We start from the raw sequence: 17,412 nt of genomic DNA on the forward strand, positions 1-17,412 counted from the left end.
CCTTTTTATCATATCTAATCTGGTTGGCATATTTGGAATACTTCATAATAAATAAAAAAGATCATATCATTTTAGGACTTTACAGACTGTTTACTTTGAAAGAAGCTATAATTCTATGAATTTGAGAACAGCTTTAGGCCATTATTAGTTTAGAGCCTGGGAATTAATACACAAAAAGATGGTTAGTAGTCCATTTGTTCTTGGTGTGGCTTAAATTTCTTGAATACTTTCGGAGTGCCAACTGTACTCAAGATAGTCTAGTAGAATATGAAGGAAAGACATAAAAATTGAGTCTGTACTTTCACAGAGGCTTATAATCTAGGTGGTGAAATAAATGAACTTTCAACAGTAACAGGCAGATGTTTATGTTCCAGGAGTAATGTCCTAACTTTCTGACCTCCCTCTTTTTCTGTATTGGTTTTTCTCTTCCTGTGGGAAAATATTTGTTTTGTTCCTGCCCATTAATGTGGTTCACTGTAGAATTAACATCAACATATTTAATAGAGAGAAAGTGTTCTAATTGTAATTCTTACACAAAAATTTATTTTTGGTAGGAAAAATTAGAGTGCATTAATTTAGTGACATTCACTAAATATTAGTACCAGTTAAAAATGAAATAGAGGGGTGTCTGGGTGGCTCAGTCAGTTAAGCATCTGACTCTTCAAGTGGGCACCGAGCTGTGCGTCAGGCTCTGTGCTGATGGCGTGGAGACTGCTTGCGATTCTCTCTCTTCCTCTGCTCCTCCCCTGTTCATGCTCTCTCTCTCACAAATAAATAAAAAAAAAAAAATGGAAAATTCGGCAATACTTTTTAATCTATATGAAATAGGCTATTAAGCAACCCAAGCTTTCAGCTTTAAGAATGCTATCCTCCTATAATCCATCTGAACTTGTATCTTGATATGAATACATGTTGCGAATATATCAGCATTCATTTGTTTTCAGGTATTTACATAAATCAGTTGTGTACTTTTTCTTTTCCCAAATTACAAATGCCAAGAACCAGTTACAAAATCAGACTGCCATGAAATCACACAAAGACAAATGTAACGAGTTTTAAAATTTTATTGAAATTCAATTTAGAATTTAACAATTTAAGACAGCATTATTTTGAATATTTTCTAACCAGTATTTTCACCTGCTTTACATGATTTCTGGGAACAACTTTAAAGAACTGATACTTTCTGCTTAATTTTCCATAATATGTCAATTATACATTCATTAAAATCTCAGATAGTTCCCTGAAACTGTTATTTCAATGTCAGAATTTAAAAAAATAAGCCCAAATATTGAAAATTTAAGACATTAATATAGCCACTGTAAAATAGAAAAGAAAAAAAAACCTTACACAATCTGAACTGTTTAAAATTGTTAACATTTATTGTAGTAATGCAATATGAATTTTTTAACATAACCATATGAATTTTTCATTAAAATGTTCAACCATTTCCTACTGAAGCATGTCCAAAGTTATAAAAATCTTCTCTTTTAAAGTAACCTATATTGAATTCAAAGTAACTGTGGCACTTTAGATAAAACATATACTCCATTGTAGTAGCTTAAGGAATAGCCTGATCAACAGCAGGTTACTGGAAAGAATAAAAACAGCACAGCTTAAGGAGTGAGTCGTTTGGGATCACGGGGGAACATTGAAGTCTGGCGAACATTGTGCAATCCCAAAAAAAGCATAGTGACTCGTTCCAATCCTAGGGAAAAAAGTAATCATTAATTCCTTTTCTGAAAACCTTTCAGGGTCTTACTTATTGAAACTACCAACATAGTATCGTTGATTAACAAAATACTTCTATTATTTTGAGTTTATTTAAAATGAACTGTTTTGGGTCTGATACAGAAATAGAAATGATGCTGTATGTGGGAAGGACTAAATGAGATATCCTTAAGTTGTATGGATTCTGTGAACTACAAAAATCTTGTAAATATACAAAACTTACGATTTAAGCAAACACAAAAAAGTTATTTTATAAGCCTGTATGTTTTCAAATGGGACCAGAATCTTAATTATGTAGTCTAGACCATCAGTATAAGACGAGAGCCATAAACTTCTTCAGGGAAGTTTATTAATGGAAGCACCAGAAATTTACTGTAATTCAATAGATGTGTAATGTAGTGGTTCCTAGTATAAGACTCTAGGATACATTATTGTAAATGTTCTGAGTGCAGAAGAGACTGATTTTGATACGTGACTTAAATACTGTATCACTGTCAGAATTAAGACCAAGTACCACCTAAGAAACCGAAAAGAACTAGCAAATGAAACTCTGTGTGTGTAATTTATTTCACCAAAGTTGTAGAAGACATTATAGAAAAAATGCAAAGAATATTTTTATACAGCAATAACTTTTAATTTTAAAGGAATGTATTTAACTTCTTTTTTTTAAGTTTTTATTTAAGTAATCTCCACACCCAATGTGGGGCTCAAACTCATGACCCCAAGGTCTAGAGTCACAGGCTCTTCCAACTGAGCCACCCAGGTGCCCCAGGAATGTATTTAACTTCTAAAACAGAAATATAAATAAGAGAATTGACATTTTTAAAATGTTTACTTATTTTTGAAAGAGGAAGAGAGCACATGAGTGAGTGGGAGGAGGGCAAAGAGGAGAGAATCTCAAGGAGGCTCTATGCTGCCAGTGCAGAGCCTGATGAGATCATGACTTGACCTGAAATCAAAGAGTCAGACACTTAACCAACTGAGCCACCAGGCGCCCCTGAGAATTAACGTTTTTATTGCTATTCCTTACCAAAAAATCTGCAGCTGTAAATTCGAACTTTGTATTAATCTAATACCAATCTAAAAACCCGACTATATCCCATCTTCCCTTTAATCATTAATTACCAAAACATGAGTGGTATTTGATAACAATTCAAATGTCCACAAGTTTGATTAAAATTTACATTGTCAATCAGTCACAAAAATATGTGAATTAAACAAAATGCACATTACTGCATACTCTGAGAGAAAATAGTTGTGCATTTCCCATTTGAACTTAAATTCTAGGGGCGCCTGGGTGGCTCAGTTGGTTAAGCATCTGACTTGAGCTCAGGTCAAGATCTCATGGTTTTGTGAGTCTGAGCCCCACGTTGGGCTCTGTGCTGACAGCTCAGAGACTGGAGCCTGCTTCAAATTCTGTGTCTCCCTCTTTCCCTGCCCCTACCCTGCTCACACTCTCTCTCTCAAAGATAAATAAACATTAAAACAAACGAACAAAAACAACTAAATTCTGTATCCAGCGGAGCACTGTTTGTAATAACAAACAGTAATAATAACAAACAGTTTGTAATAACAATCAACCTACGTGTCTATCAAATTTTGATGTACCCTTTCAATGGACTGATTCTATGCAGTGTTAAAAAAATACTGAAAATGTCTAAGTACTGATAAGGAACAAATGAGAAAATACAGTAAGTGACAAATGCAAGGTACTGGATGATTTATACTGTATGCTACAATTTGTGTAAAAATGTATTTTTTTTTCAACGTTTTTTATTTATTTTTGGGACAGAGAGAGACAGAGCATGAACGGGGGAGGGGCAGAGAGAGAGGGAGACACAGAATCGGAAACAGGCTCCAGGCTCTGAGCCATCAGCCCAGAGCCTGACGCGGGGCTCGAACTCACGGACCACGAGATCGTGACCTGGCTGAAGTCGGACGCTTAACCGACTGCGCCACCCAGGCGCCCCTAAAAATGTATTTTTAAAAGTGTCTACTTTTGCATATGCAAAGATTATTTTTGCAAAGGTAAAAATAAAACTAGCAACAATAGTTTCTTACAGGGAGATGAATACATACTCTTCTATACCCTTTAAATTTGAAAAATTTTACAGTACTATATTATTCATTCACCAACCCTCCCACCCAAACAAACATCAAACAAAAATTTCAAGGAAACTATACATTCAGAACTCTTTTAAGAGTCTCTGATAGGGACATCTAGGGGGTGCCTGGGTGGCTCAGTTGGTTGAGATCTGACTCTTGATTTCAGCTCATGATCTCACAATACATGAGCTAGAGCCCTGGGTCGGTCTCTGTGCTGACAGTGTGGATCCTGCTTGGGATTCTATCTCTCTCTCAAAATAAATAAATATTTTAAGAAAAGTTCTGATAGGGACACCTAAAAATTGAGCTAAATTTTTACTTATTCATTTACTTTTAAAAGGTTTATTTTTTATAAATTTATTTTTTTTTAAGTTTATTTATTCATTTTGAGAGAGAGAGAGAGACAGAGAGCATGTGTTCTCATGGAAAGGAGGGGCAGAGAGAGAGGGAGACAGAATCCCAAGCAGGCTCGGGCACTGTCAGCACAAAGCCTGATGTGAGGCTGGAACTCAAGAACCGTGTGATCATGAGCCGAAGAGTCGGACATTTAACTGACTGAGCCACCCAAGTGCCCAGATTTCTTTATTTTTTAAAAGTAATTTCTACACCCAACGTTGGGCTTGAATTCACAACCCTGAAATCAAGAGTTGCATGCTTCTGTGACTGAGCCAGCCAGGTGCCCCTTACCCTTTGTAAATCAGAGTGGTCTCTTACATTTACTCTAGAAGTGGTCCTAAAAGCCAATGAACCATTACATTACAACAAAATATTTAGCAATAATCCAAGCTAACTTGAGGGAGAGCTTCAATTTGGGCTACTGTGAATGAACTCATGGATGCAGAAAACAGGATACTCAATTAAAAAGACATTTTGCTTCTCAACTCTTCAGAGAAAAAAATGGCTAGAAATTTATTACAATATTTTACACACAAATTAGCTGTTCATTTTGTTCCTTGGAAGTCACATTTTCATTTAGTCATAACTCGCAAAATTTGTTATAATTCAAATTTGTACCATACTTAGCACTTATGGACCTATTTGTAAACAATAACAATATATAAAATTTACTTTTTGAAGTCTCATGTTGAATAAATTTAGTTAGAAATGAATGAACACTTTGCCAAATGAAATCTGGATTGGAACTATATTCTCATAATATTAAAATAATATTACCAATGCCTCCACCAGCATGAGGAGGGGCTCCAAAGCGGAAGGAATCAATGTATGCCTTAATTTTCTCCAAATCTAGGAAAAAAAAACAAACAAACTCAAAAGCCCAACATAATTTATCATTTTATTTAGTAACTCAAAAAAAAGTACTAAGCAATAATTATTGTTCAGTAAAGATTAAAACAAATAACTATGTTTCTGAGAAGTCTTTAAAAGGTTTAAAATGTGCTTTTTTCACAATATACATTACTCTCCCAAATATATTTAAGTTGTTTACCAATTCCATGATGTAAGGCTCTCTCTGTTAGCAGCTGAGGATCATGTATTCTCTGAGCTCCTGACAGTATTTCTTCTCCCCTCATGAACATATCGTAAGAGTTGGACTGCTTCTGCAGGGTAAAGCAAACACACAAGAAAACACCACTCTTCTAGTGGCTATCATTCTATTTCCATTACTCATACGAGAGAAAAAAAAAAATCTCTGTTGTTCAAAGAGCAAGGCCATTTCCCCCTACAATTAATGATGCAATCTGCTCCAATGAACACAATTTGTTTCTCCAAAACAAGATTAAACTAGTGAGAGCTGAATAATAACTTCCTCCTTCCCTCTATCAGATTTTATAGTCCCCTCCTCTAACACGTTCCAATAACAAATCAGAGCACCATATCTAACTGGTAAGAAGTAGTGCCGATTCTCATTTCACTTTATCATCTGAAATGTTTTTAAGTATGATATAATTTTGAGACATTTTTGGAACTTCAAATTATCAACAGGTGTAGTCTTTTTAATTTAGATTCTTAAAAATTTTAACAAAAGTAAATTGAACATCAGTTTACCATAGCTTAACCTATTCTCTTATCATGTTTTAACTTACTTTCCCTGTCTTCCAGTAAACCAATGGTTCTCAAAGTATGATTCCTGGATCAGGAGCCTCAGTATTACCCAGAACTTGTTAGAAATACAAATTATTAAGCTCCTTCAAGACTAACTAATCAGAAAGTCTGGCGATGGGGCCCAGTCATCTGTGTTTTAAAAAGCCCCCCACGTGATTCTGATGCACACTGAAGTTTGGGAAGCACTGTAATGGAAAAACAGTAAAAGGTCAAAAGACAATACAAATTAAATGAACTCCCAGGACAAAATGTTGTTTTTTTAGTTCAAAGTCAATGATAATAATATGCACTATAGTCTGCAAATCTAATGATACTATTTATTATTTATATGGCATTTCTTCCTCATAAATCTTCAAAAAATGAACCATGAAAATGATTTTTAATCATTAATTTTCTAGAATATTCAAATTTCATAATATCATTCTGACCTGAATTGGCAGCAACTAGTAGTAATATATATAGTGGCCCATCAAAATTGCAAATTACTGATGAAAACCATTATTCCCATTGTACAATTTAACAAAGTCACAATAAAGCTCCCCCCCCCCCCCATTATTTAAAATAAAATTACTTACGGGATTTCTTGGGTCAGGCATGGTATAGAAAGGTCTGACAGCCAATGGATATTTATCAAGAATATAAAAATCTGTATCATACTATAAAAAAATGATTAAAATAAATTAAAAAAATTTTTAACCAAAGTTAAAAGAAGGCTAACATTTTGGTAATTGTCTTTTTAAAAATAAGTTTTGTCTTCAAAATTACCATAATTACACTGTATATACAATAAATATTCTTCTTTCAAGGAACATCTGTATCCTATGGTATTTTGCCATCATGTTATAAATTCCTCTAATAATTAATTTTTGGAAGCTTTTATTATTCAATAATAGTTCAAATATTGTTTTCTTTCTTTCTTTTTTTTTTGGATATGTAATCTCTTTGTAATTTCTTCCCTATTAAAAATTATGCTGCAATAAAGTGATTTTCATTCCTTTCCTTTGTTAATCTAATTTCAGATACAATTTAACTTTTGTTAAATTATTCTAAATCTCTTTGGGTTTTACAAAAACTATATTAAATCTATAAATTATACTAGGAAAAACTGGCATCTTTTACAATATTCATCTTTAAAAAACCTCGATTATTTTCCCAATAATTTAAAATTTTGTACAGCTATCTAAAAGAAATCTGGTAGCTTTCTTCAAATGAAAACTATAATTGAAATAAATCAGTAACATTAACATGAAGTTATGACATTTTTGTTAGAAAGAATAATTATTATATGATCCAGATTTAATGAAAAACAATCACATTTCAACGGTTTTGATGCTAACCATTTTGCTACAACTCAAGCACAGAGGGAAAGTCAATAGAGCTGACAAACCGGAACCAGCTCTGCTGAAACAGCACTTTAAAGGTGTAAACTCAATACTGCAGTTTCAGAAAGAAGTGAGCTCCCCAGTCAGTCTTGAGTACAACCAGCAGGAGGAGCTCAAGGTCTGTCTTCATTCACACACAATTCTTTGTATTTCTTGGAAGATCACACTAAATTCAGCTTTTATCTTCTTTCGAGTTTTAAAAAATGAGATAGGAAAGCAGCAGAAGCAGAAAAGAAAACTCATTCACCTTCAAGTCCCATTAATCAGTGAGGGTACTCAGAAAAGACTGTTTCTAAATAATTTCAAATCATCTTGAGGTCCTTTCTGACTAACCTGACAGTCTGATACAGATACTACTTTTAGGGATACCTCAGTACAACTTAGTACAAAAATCAAATAATGAGCTAATCAAACTTACTCAGCAAAGCTTGTCTATTTTTTATTTCTCCAAGAATTAAAAAAAAATCTATCAGCCTCCTTGGTTTTTTAATTTATTCTGGAAAATTAACATTCTGGAAGACTGTCCCCCCTGCAACTGTTCTTTAGTACCAGATTTAGAAAAAGAAATCCAGCATGTAGTCCTACCTTTTCCTTCACCAAACGACCCAACAGTTTTTCATTTGGTGTACTGAAGAAAAAAACAAAACCAAAAAAACTCCATGAAATTAGATATTTGAAGATCAAATAGCAACTTTAAATAGTTTTAAGTTAATAAGGCACCTCTTCTATTTGAGGTTCTCAAAGGATAAAAAATGTGGACAAAATACATAATTGTCTATCCTGCTCTTTTTTAAAAAGGCAATTAGTGACTTAACATTTAGTAGGTGCTACTCAAAAATATTTAAATAAAATGATAAACAGATTTAGTAATTCACAGATTCAGAAATAACATGGATGAATAATTTCCCACAATTATACATAATAAAAATTCACTATAGCAACATAGGCTACATTCTTGCCATTAAGTAGTTCTACTTTAAAATGATCTCTTTTTTGTTACTTTTTAAGTTTATTTGTTTTGAGAGAGAGAAGGGGCAGGGAGAGAACAGGGAAGCAGGGAAGGGGCAGAGAGAGGAGAGAGTGAATCCCAAGCAGGCTACATGCTCAGTGCAGAGTGATGTGGGGCTCGATCTCACAACCGTGAGATCATGACCTAAGCTGAAATCAAGGTCATATGCTTAACTGAATGAGCTGCCCAGGTGCCCCTAAGTTACCTTTATCAAAGGTTTATAAAACAAAAATCAGTATTTCCAAGTCTTTAAAATTTAATAGTGTTATATAAACCTATTAAATTTCTATACCTAAGAGGCTGTTACTTTAGCTTCTATCCTATGTAAGAACAATTGCCAAAATAATCAAGAAAATACTGCTCAGCTTAAAATAATTACAGAATTTATAGTTTGCTTACAAATGCAATCTAGCAACGAAGGAGATGCTTAAAACCATAAGTGCATACTACTGTTAAAGAAACAAAAATAAAGAGTTTTGAGCAAAATACGCTTAAAAAAAGCCCTAAAAAAGACAACAACCACCCTTGCACTCCTACATCCATACAAATTATTGTGAGGGGTTAAATATTTTAACTTAAGAACTTTTGAACAAAATATAAGTACCGTAGATAGTAACTGCTTTATTAAACCACAAAATTTGCTTCAAAATTATAAGATATATGATGTGAATTTAGATAGCATAATACCATATACCAAATAAAGAACAGATATTTTTATAAGTTTGGAGATCGTAATTTTATGCCCTAATCCTGTGTGGTGATGGATTTAGACTGCTGTCTACCCTCTCTAACACAATGACTTAGAAAGAGAACTAACATATTAGATGACAAAATCATAGGCAGTAGTCACTATCTTTAAAGTGTTACAAATATGGGGTAGGTGGGGACAAAAAAATGGTCTTTATAAACAAAACTATCGAAGCTCAGGCAAACCACAGCAAACAACATTTTATTTCAGATCACACATTAAACAAACCAGGATCATGCTCTATACCAAAGTTAATAAAACTGAGGTTTATTACCTGGGTGAAAAAAAGATCATCATTCATTAATATACTCATTCTTTCATATCTTAAATCTAATTTACTAGAAAATTTTAAAAAATCACAAAGTCAAACCTCAGATCTTCTTCATCTCCCATTTCGATTCCAGCTTCCCTAAGCATAGCCAATGCTTCGCAATACTCCAGTCTTAAAGTTGGCTCCAAAAATTTGAATGGCTCACATGGGAATTGTTTATTCACTGTCCGAATTTCAGTTTGAAACCTATTTGTACAATGATGCAGAGTTAATAAAAAAATATATGAAGTGTTTTCTCCACAAGAGGTCACTGTGGCAACACATAAAAATTTTACTGATACTGATGAAATAAGGAGCATATAGTTCTATCTTCTACACACTTTATATATTTTTTAAAACAAAGAAACATTTTTAACATTTCACAGGAGTCATTATATGTGCAACAACGAGGAAAGGGCAATCTGAGTAGGTTCAGTGGTGGTAGCAGTAGCAGCTCCATGGTCAGCCAAGTGCCTTCTTCAGGTGAACCACTCAGCCCCACAGACGCTTCTAGCTGTCTGGGGAGCCCATTCCCTAATGGCCGGCTGATGTAGACCCAAGAGTCTACTGCACATACTCTTATTTCTATGTGTTCTACTGATAACAAATTTTTAAATTCAGAGGTAACTCAAAAGAAAATGCTTTTAGAGTAATGTTGTTTTGTGTAACATCAGCCTCAATACAAAAATTGCCTTGGGGACTTTTAGGCTCTTCTGTAGTAGTGGCAACAGCTAAGAAAAAAACACCTGGTAGGTGTTAAGTACCTATGTCATACAAAATCATTCTTTGAATCAGTGTATGCACCAGGAAACAGTGTTATCAACAAATTCCTTACGTTAAAGACAAAATTTAAATACTCAAAATATTTAACACCTTTCTCAGTCTCATCTTGTTTTGCCACCCCAGTGGTATTAAAGGATTAAAAGCCATAACTTACACCAGTTAACACTGTTAGTAATATAAAATACCCATTTTAGGAGGCATTAAAAGGAGCTTTTTAATCCTTTAACACTTGTTATCATCAAGGTAGACCAAATTAATGAATACTTATCTTCCCCCATCCCCATTATACTGTAAGTTTGTAAGTGCCAATTTCCCATTTTAATAACCACTACAGTATAGGTCTAGCCTTTAAACAACAGGCACAAGACAAATATTTACTGCAATTAATTGTGGAAGATCCTATTTTAGTAAGATTTAAAAAGCATATCTTTGCTATTTATGGATGAAATGATAGCTGGGATTTGCTTCAAAATAATAGGGGGTGGGAGAAATGGGTAAACAAAATTGGCCATGGGTTAACAATAGTTGAAACTGGGTGATGAGTACATGGGGTTCATTAGGCCAATCTTTCTATTTTGTATGTGTCTTGAAATTTTATGTAATGAATAGGATTGAAAAGTATGTTTATATTCCATGAAAGCAGTAGAAATTAAAACATTATCATCTCCTGATTAGTCTTAAAGACTTTCATGGGAGCAATAAAGCTTAGCCATTGATTTATTCAAATCTTTTTTTTTTTTTAATGTTTTATTTATTTTTGAGAGAGAAAGAGAGTACAAGCTGGGGAGAGGCAGAGAGACAGGGAGACACAGAATCCAAGGTGGGCTCGGAGCTGTCAACACAGAGCCCGATGTGGGGTTCGAACTTGTGAACTGCGATCATGACCTGAGCCAAAGTCGGACGCTTAACTGACTGAAGCCACCTGTGCACCCGATTTATTCAAATCGTGATGTAATAAGAAGGGTTAAGAAGATCCCAATAATTGATCTTTAATTTTTAAAAAAAAATTTTATTTTTGAGAGAGAGAGAGCACAAGTGGAGAAGGAGCAGAGAGGTGGAAACACAGAATCTGAAGTAGGCTCCAAGCTCTGAGCTGTCAGGACAGAGCCTGATGTGGGGCTTGAACTCATGAACTGTAAGATCATGACCTGAGCCATCCGATGCTTAACCAACTGAGCTACCCAGGTGCCCCCCCCAAAATTGATTTTTAAATTGCCTTTCTTTGCCTTGGATATTAATCCCCATTCGTTTCTATTAATGGTAATACAAAAATATAACTACCAATATTTTAAAATACATTTGTATATTATTCTTCTATGAGAAATAAGTACTAAGGATAAACATGAGAGGGACATGACACAAGCTAGGTAATCCAACTTAAAACTGACACAGAAACTTAAAATTACTAAATGACTTAAAGAATATAAAAAGGCTTTTCTTTCTAGGTTGCCACCTTAAGTCTACTTGAAAAAGTCTAGTGATGATGGTGTCTGAGTCTCTAATTTGTAAACAAAGATTTGATTAAACCCAAGGGCCCAATTCATGCTTGATCTGTTATTACAAAAACCAAAGTGGAAATTTTATATTTTAGTATTAAAGAGAGAAGATATCAAAACCCAAAATAAACAGACATCAGAAACTTTCTTGAGTTATAAATGTGAAAAGAAAATGAGAAAAGCTCTGTTCCTTCACTGTAGTTTCAAATGGTATTTTATTTTATAAGGAAACATTAGTTGTCCCATAGATTATCTGAATGAAAATTGCTTTAAATAAACTGTACCAAAATGTTTCAGACAACTAAGGTTAAAAAAAAAAAAGGCTGTCTACAATTACGTAGTCATCAAAGTAACAATGCAATGCAGAGAACACCTGGAAAATATTGGTGCTTATGCTACAAGATTTTTGTAAGATCAATGATTAATTTAGACTTGCAATGGAGTAAATAAGATTCACAGTACTTTCTGAATCCCTTTTAAGTATCAATGAAGCATATCCAAATACATCAACAATTAACAGTTAAATCAGTACTCTTCAAATAAAAACTTCAAATACAGTCCTTTGTCAGTTATCAAAGCATTAGATAAGTCTACTCTAGCCTAATATTTAAGTACTGTTTCAAATATGGAGAAAGGAAAAAAAAGACTCTTGATCTTACTAAACTTATTTTCCATTTTCTTTTCCTATTTTCTCTGTGTTAAACATCATCACAAGTAAACAACTTTCAATGACCTTTAAGGGAGAAACTATTTGCCACTTTAGAGGGTATACCTAATGTGAACATTTTACATAATTCAATTTTTTGAACACCCTGAACATGTTTATTAACTTTCTATAAGATTCTTATCAGCACATTATTATTATTACCACTACCAGTTTGATAATAAACTGTTATAAAGGTAATATAGGCTGCATTTCTTTCAGACATTCAGGATGTAACATAAAGGGAAAAATATAGTTAGGTTGGTTCACAATCTGGTAAACTTCCCCACCAAAATGAGGTTAACTAGCTGAAGTCCAAGCTGACTTGGATCTAGAAGTACTAGTTTGAAGTATACATTTTTTCACTAATTAACTACTGATCATCTAAGTGGCAAGTACTCTCCTCCGTATATATTTATGTTTATATATATAGCTTTACACTTTCAATTCATAAATTGCTTTATTTTGAAGAACTCAAACTGATTAGACATTAAGTCCACATAGGGATATAAAATATGTTTTTACCTTTCTTGGAGTCCTTTGAATATTTGTACTAAGGTGTCAGCAATTTCTTCCACAACTTCATGGTAATGGTAATTAAAAGCCATTTCAATGTCCAAACCAACAAATTCAGTTAGATGTCTGTGGGTATTTGAGTCTTCAGCTCTGAATACTGTAACATTAATAAAAGAAATAAACAGTAAATGGAAATTTTGGAAATTTGGGGACTTAAACATAAAATTTGATTTACTAGTACTCAAATGTTATTATTTTATCATTATAGGGTTTTGGAAAGACTTTTGATAAGCCATCTGTTTCAGCATTCTCTTGGACAGCAAGTTCATTATCAACTCTTAAAATCATGTAGTAAAAGCTGTAACAAATGTAAATTAATAAATGAGGCTCAGGAGAATCCCGAGGGAGTGCAAGATCCTGAAGAGCCTTTTCAGTAATTAAAAATAGGTCCAACAGTGAGTTCTTCTCAATTTTATTAAAACTTGACTCAAGCTAAATGAAATTTGTAAAAATGAAATAACATTATATATATTCTAGCCATTACCTCAGTCCAGCTCTTACTGTCCACACTGTACTCTCCTCCTTTCCCAGTCTTCCTGACTCTAGCTCTGCTCCATCTTTTCTACACGATTAATATTCCTATAACACATCCTTGCTCAGTAATTAACTAATTAACTACTGATCATCAATGGTTCCCAAATGGTGACTGAATGACAAAAAATCTAAAACCTTTATGTTTTTATAATTTAATCTTACCCTATATTTTCCATTTCTTCTTAACACTAACTAGTCTTATTTTTTATTTTCTCCCATGCTCTTTACTCATTCTGCTTCTGCTAACTAGAAAATGTAGTCTGTCCTTAAAGCCCACTTCAGTTTGCATTCTCTTTTCTGGTAACTCTAGCAAATTCCATCTTCTCCCTCTTTTTACACTATCTATACTACATAATTAACACCAATCTGCTGATTGTACACAGCACAATCTGATTATTCACTGTGAAAATCAGTTGATTATTCCCTGAGACTGCAATATGTATGCATGTCTTATTCTGTCTGGGGAGCAGGGACAATGTTTATTCCCTTGTCACTCAAAACATGGTCTGCAAATCAGCAGCATCAGCAGTACCTGGGAGCTTGTGAGAACTGCAGAATCTCAAGCCTCCCTCTAGACCTAACGGTCAGAATCTGTATTTTAACAAGATCTTCAAGTGATTCATGTGCACATTAACATTTGAGAAGTGCTGGTTGATTTTTTTTTTTATGTACATGTTATCTAGCACAAGGCTATGTATTCAGCATACATTAAAAAAATTAGTTAATAAATCCAGAAATTAACATAATTAATGCTCTTGCCAGTTTCTAACAGCAGGTATTTAATTTTTATTTAGCTACCAAAAAACTTATATATATAAAATAACTTGGTAAATTTTATAGAATGAAGCAAAGCTGGTTTTTGCTTATAACCCACTTTATTAAATAATCTGCCACATGATTATGTGTCCATGCTTAACTTTAAGCCAATTTTCTTAAAAGCCATGTCAACATAACCAAGTAAATATCAGATATTTCTTGTTAATAAATTCTAATGGACTTTATAGCACATTCTCAATGCTAAGAACAGTACAAACAATAATACTAAAATAGAACAGCTCTGAAATAAAATTGGTAGCAGAGTATACAGAGGTACATTTGTAAGCTTACAACAGTAGTAAGGGGCTATCAAGGACAACAAATTACATTTTTCGAAAGATTGCAACTACTTGTTCTTTAGTGTTCATGGAGAGTTGAGAGTCCAAACAGGAGCTAATTACACCTAAATAATAATAAATAATATACTCAGGTATATTTCAGGGGGCATATATTATCAAAGCATGCATTTTCAAAATGAGATCTTCCCTAGGCAAACATTTTCTTCAGCAAACTTCTGTAGGGATATCAAATGGTTATGCATCTATTCACATAAGCGATGTTCAACTACTTAAAGAACTATTGAGCATACAATTTTGGTGGGGGGGGGGGGAATTTCTACCTAAGCACATTGTCTTTTTTCCCTAAAAGTCTAGTGGCTCCCCCCTCCAAAAAAAAATTGTTTTAAAGTTTATTTCTTTCGAGAGAGAACAAGATAGAGAGAGTGAGTGTGAGAGAGCTCACCAGCAAGCATGGGGGAGAGACATGAGACAAGAGACAGAGACAAAGAATCCCCAGCAAGTTCTGGCTGGCTGTGAAGCCCAACCTGGGGACTCAAACTCAGGAACTATGAGATCATGACCTGAGCCATAATCAAGAGTCAGATGCTTAACCCACTAAATCACCCAGATGCCCCAAGTTTTTAAAGTCTAGTGTTTACATAGCCAACATATAAAAGGATTTAAGCTTTCAAAATGTCTGTACCTAGAGGCACCTGAGTGGCTTAGTCAGTTGAGTGTCCAACTTCGGCTCAGGTCATGAGCTGATGGTTTGTGGGTTTGAGCCCTGCATCGGGCTCACGGCCATCTGTGCAAAGCCTGCTTCAGATCTTCTTTCCCCCTCCCTCCCCATCCCCCACTTGCATGCTCTCTCAAAAATAAAATAAACATTAAAAAACAACAATAAAATATCCGTATGTAAAATGTGTTCCTAAAACCATAACCACAGTACAATTAATAAATTTTGAGAAAACCATAACCACCAACACCTTACCCGGTCCAATACAGAAAACCTTCTCAAAATCAGCACAAATACACATTTGCTTGTACAGCTGTGGGGACTGGGCCAGATATGCATTATTTTTAAAATAGGACACAGTAAATACATTGGCTCCTCCTTCACTGGCAGCTGAAATGTAAACATTTTTGTTATTATAAATAACTGTGAACTTATCAATGCAAAGTTCTAGTAAAAACAGTTTACATACTTTTGGTTTAAGTACTTCACTTAAAAAAAAAAAAACGGAAAATCAAAAATTGCAGAGAAACCATAGTCTATGTAAGTCTTATACCTGATTCTAAACAGTTCATATTTAGATCAGATTTACTTCTTTGGCTATCCCTTCATTTTACTTTTTCGGATATATACACTCCCTTTCTGCATCAATTTCAAATCTATTAAAGCTACTGTAGAAGGCCAAAATATTTTTTAAAAAAGGAGAAGATATTCTTAATGATTCTATCTTAATGATTGTATTCTATCAAGAATACAATGTTCAATTCTTGATTTATAACTAAATGCCATTTGTAATACACTTTTTAGTGTTATTTAAGCAACTTAAAAAGAGTTAAATGATTAAAATAAAGTTCTCATATAAGAATGAGAATTAATGAGATTTTCTAACTTGTAGTATTTAGTAGTATTACAATGCAGTTTATACAAAACAAAATTGCAATACCAATTTAGAAAGAAACCTACATAATGAAAGTAGTTTCTAATGCAACATATGTAACAACAATCTTGTTTCATGTGCTACTGCCTAATTTTATAATCACTACCACATAATGACTTCTGAAAGGAGATGTTGTATTATTGGTGTCAGTGATATGTGACTGCTGCTATATAGCAGTCTTCAAAATAAAAAGTCTCATGGCAATAAACCTTAAGGGATAGTCGGGATTCTCAAATTAAAAAAAATTAATATTAAACAGCTTGGGGAGAGCAAATTTATTTTTAAAAATTAAGAGAAATCTCTTAAAGCATACCTGAGATAATTTTAGGAGTTTGGATCTCCACAAAACCCTTGTTAATTAAAGTTTCTCGGAAAAGCTGGCAGATACCAGACTGGAGACGGAAGACTGCCTGACTAGTTGATGTCTAAAAGGCAATAATAAAATCTAATGAAATCAATTCCACACATTAACTGAGATGGAGTTATTTTCGAATCAGGCCACCTGCCTGGAAAGTTCACAGAGGAAACACTTCATTGTATGAGAGAAAAGTTAGGTCAGATGACAATTAGTATAAGGATATATTTTTCATATTACAGGAGAATGGCAATTTTGCCTTTTAAAATCTCCAATGTCTCCAACTCGACTTTGCTGAGAGTCTGTAAGAGATTAGAGAGTAGTTTAGACATAAACTAAGACGCTCAAAAGATTTCAAGTACACAATACTTTCCAAAATGTGAAGTCAAAGTAGGGGTTAAAAATGTGAATGCTTACAAGGGCCAGACAAATAACATAAATGGAATAAATGAATGACACTTCCTGAGTGGTACAGGGCATAGTAGAGGACATAATGCCCCGTCTGGAGTGCTAGGTAATGTTGCCATGCCACAGTATTGCCAGATTTACTTCCCACTTTTAAAGAAAAGCCATCTACATTTAATGTGCAAATCCCTACTTTACAACAGTAGCAGTGAATTTAAATGAAAAAAAAAAAAATACTACTGGGGCCAAATTCTATAGGCACAACCAAAAACTTGTGGGAATACATAGCATGGACAAATAGAGTATGATGTCTAACTACTGTGGCCAAAATTATGAAAAACCTGAGGTTTCTAGGCAGTATCAAGGACTTTTGATTATTGTTACAGCCTCTTCTATAGAGACTACAGATGAAAATAAAAAAGGAAGTGGGACAAAAAAGCAAATACTCA

General features: G+C 33.8%; 1 protein-coding gene across 3 annotated transcripts in view; it reads right to left on the reverse strand.

The window, feature by feature from the left end:
• Positions 1-1,046: 1,046 nt before the first annotated feature.
• DARS1 (aspartyl-tRNA synthetase 1) overlaps positions 1,047-17,412 on the reverse strand; it is a 64,062-nt gene continuing 47,696 nt past the window's right edge. For all 3 annotated transcript variants that reach the window (XM_011285210.4, XM_011285212.4, XM_019838057.3), the window contains 9 exons: positions 16,517-16,628; positions 15,525-15,659; positions 12,855-13,002; positions 9,408-9,554; positions 7,866-7,908; positions 6,474-6,554; positions 5,282-5,393; positions 5,008-5,079; positions 1,047-1,705 (listed from right to left, as the gene is read on the reverse strand). In XM_011285210.4, the coding sequence (XP_011283512.1) occupies positions 1,614-1,705; positions 5,008-5,079; positions 5,282-5,393; positions 6,474-6,554; positions 7,866-7,908; positions 9,408-9,554; positions 12,855-13,002; positions 15,525-15,659; positions 16,517-16,628 (942 nt within the window). In that variant the 3' untranslated portion in view covers positions 1,047-1,613. The remainder of the gene's footprint in view (positions 1,706-5,007; positions 5,080-5,281; positions 5,394-6,473; positions 6,555-7,865; positions 7,909-9,407; positions 9,555-12,854; positions 13,003-15,524; positions 15,660-16,516; positions 16,629-17,412) is intronic.

Source organism: Felis catus, chromosome C1, assembly GCF_018350175.1.
Source record: "Felis catus isolate Fca126 chromosome C1, F.catus_Fca126_mat1.0, whole genome shotgun sequence".
NCBI classification, from domain to species: domain Eukaryota; kingdom Metazoa; phylum Chordata; class Mammalia; order Carnivora; family Felidae; genus Felis; species Felis catus.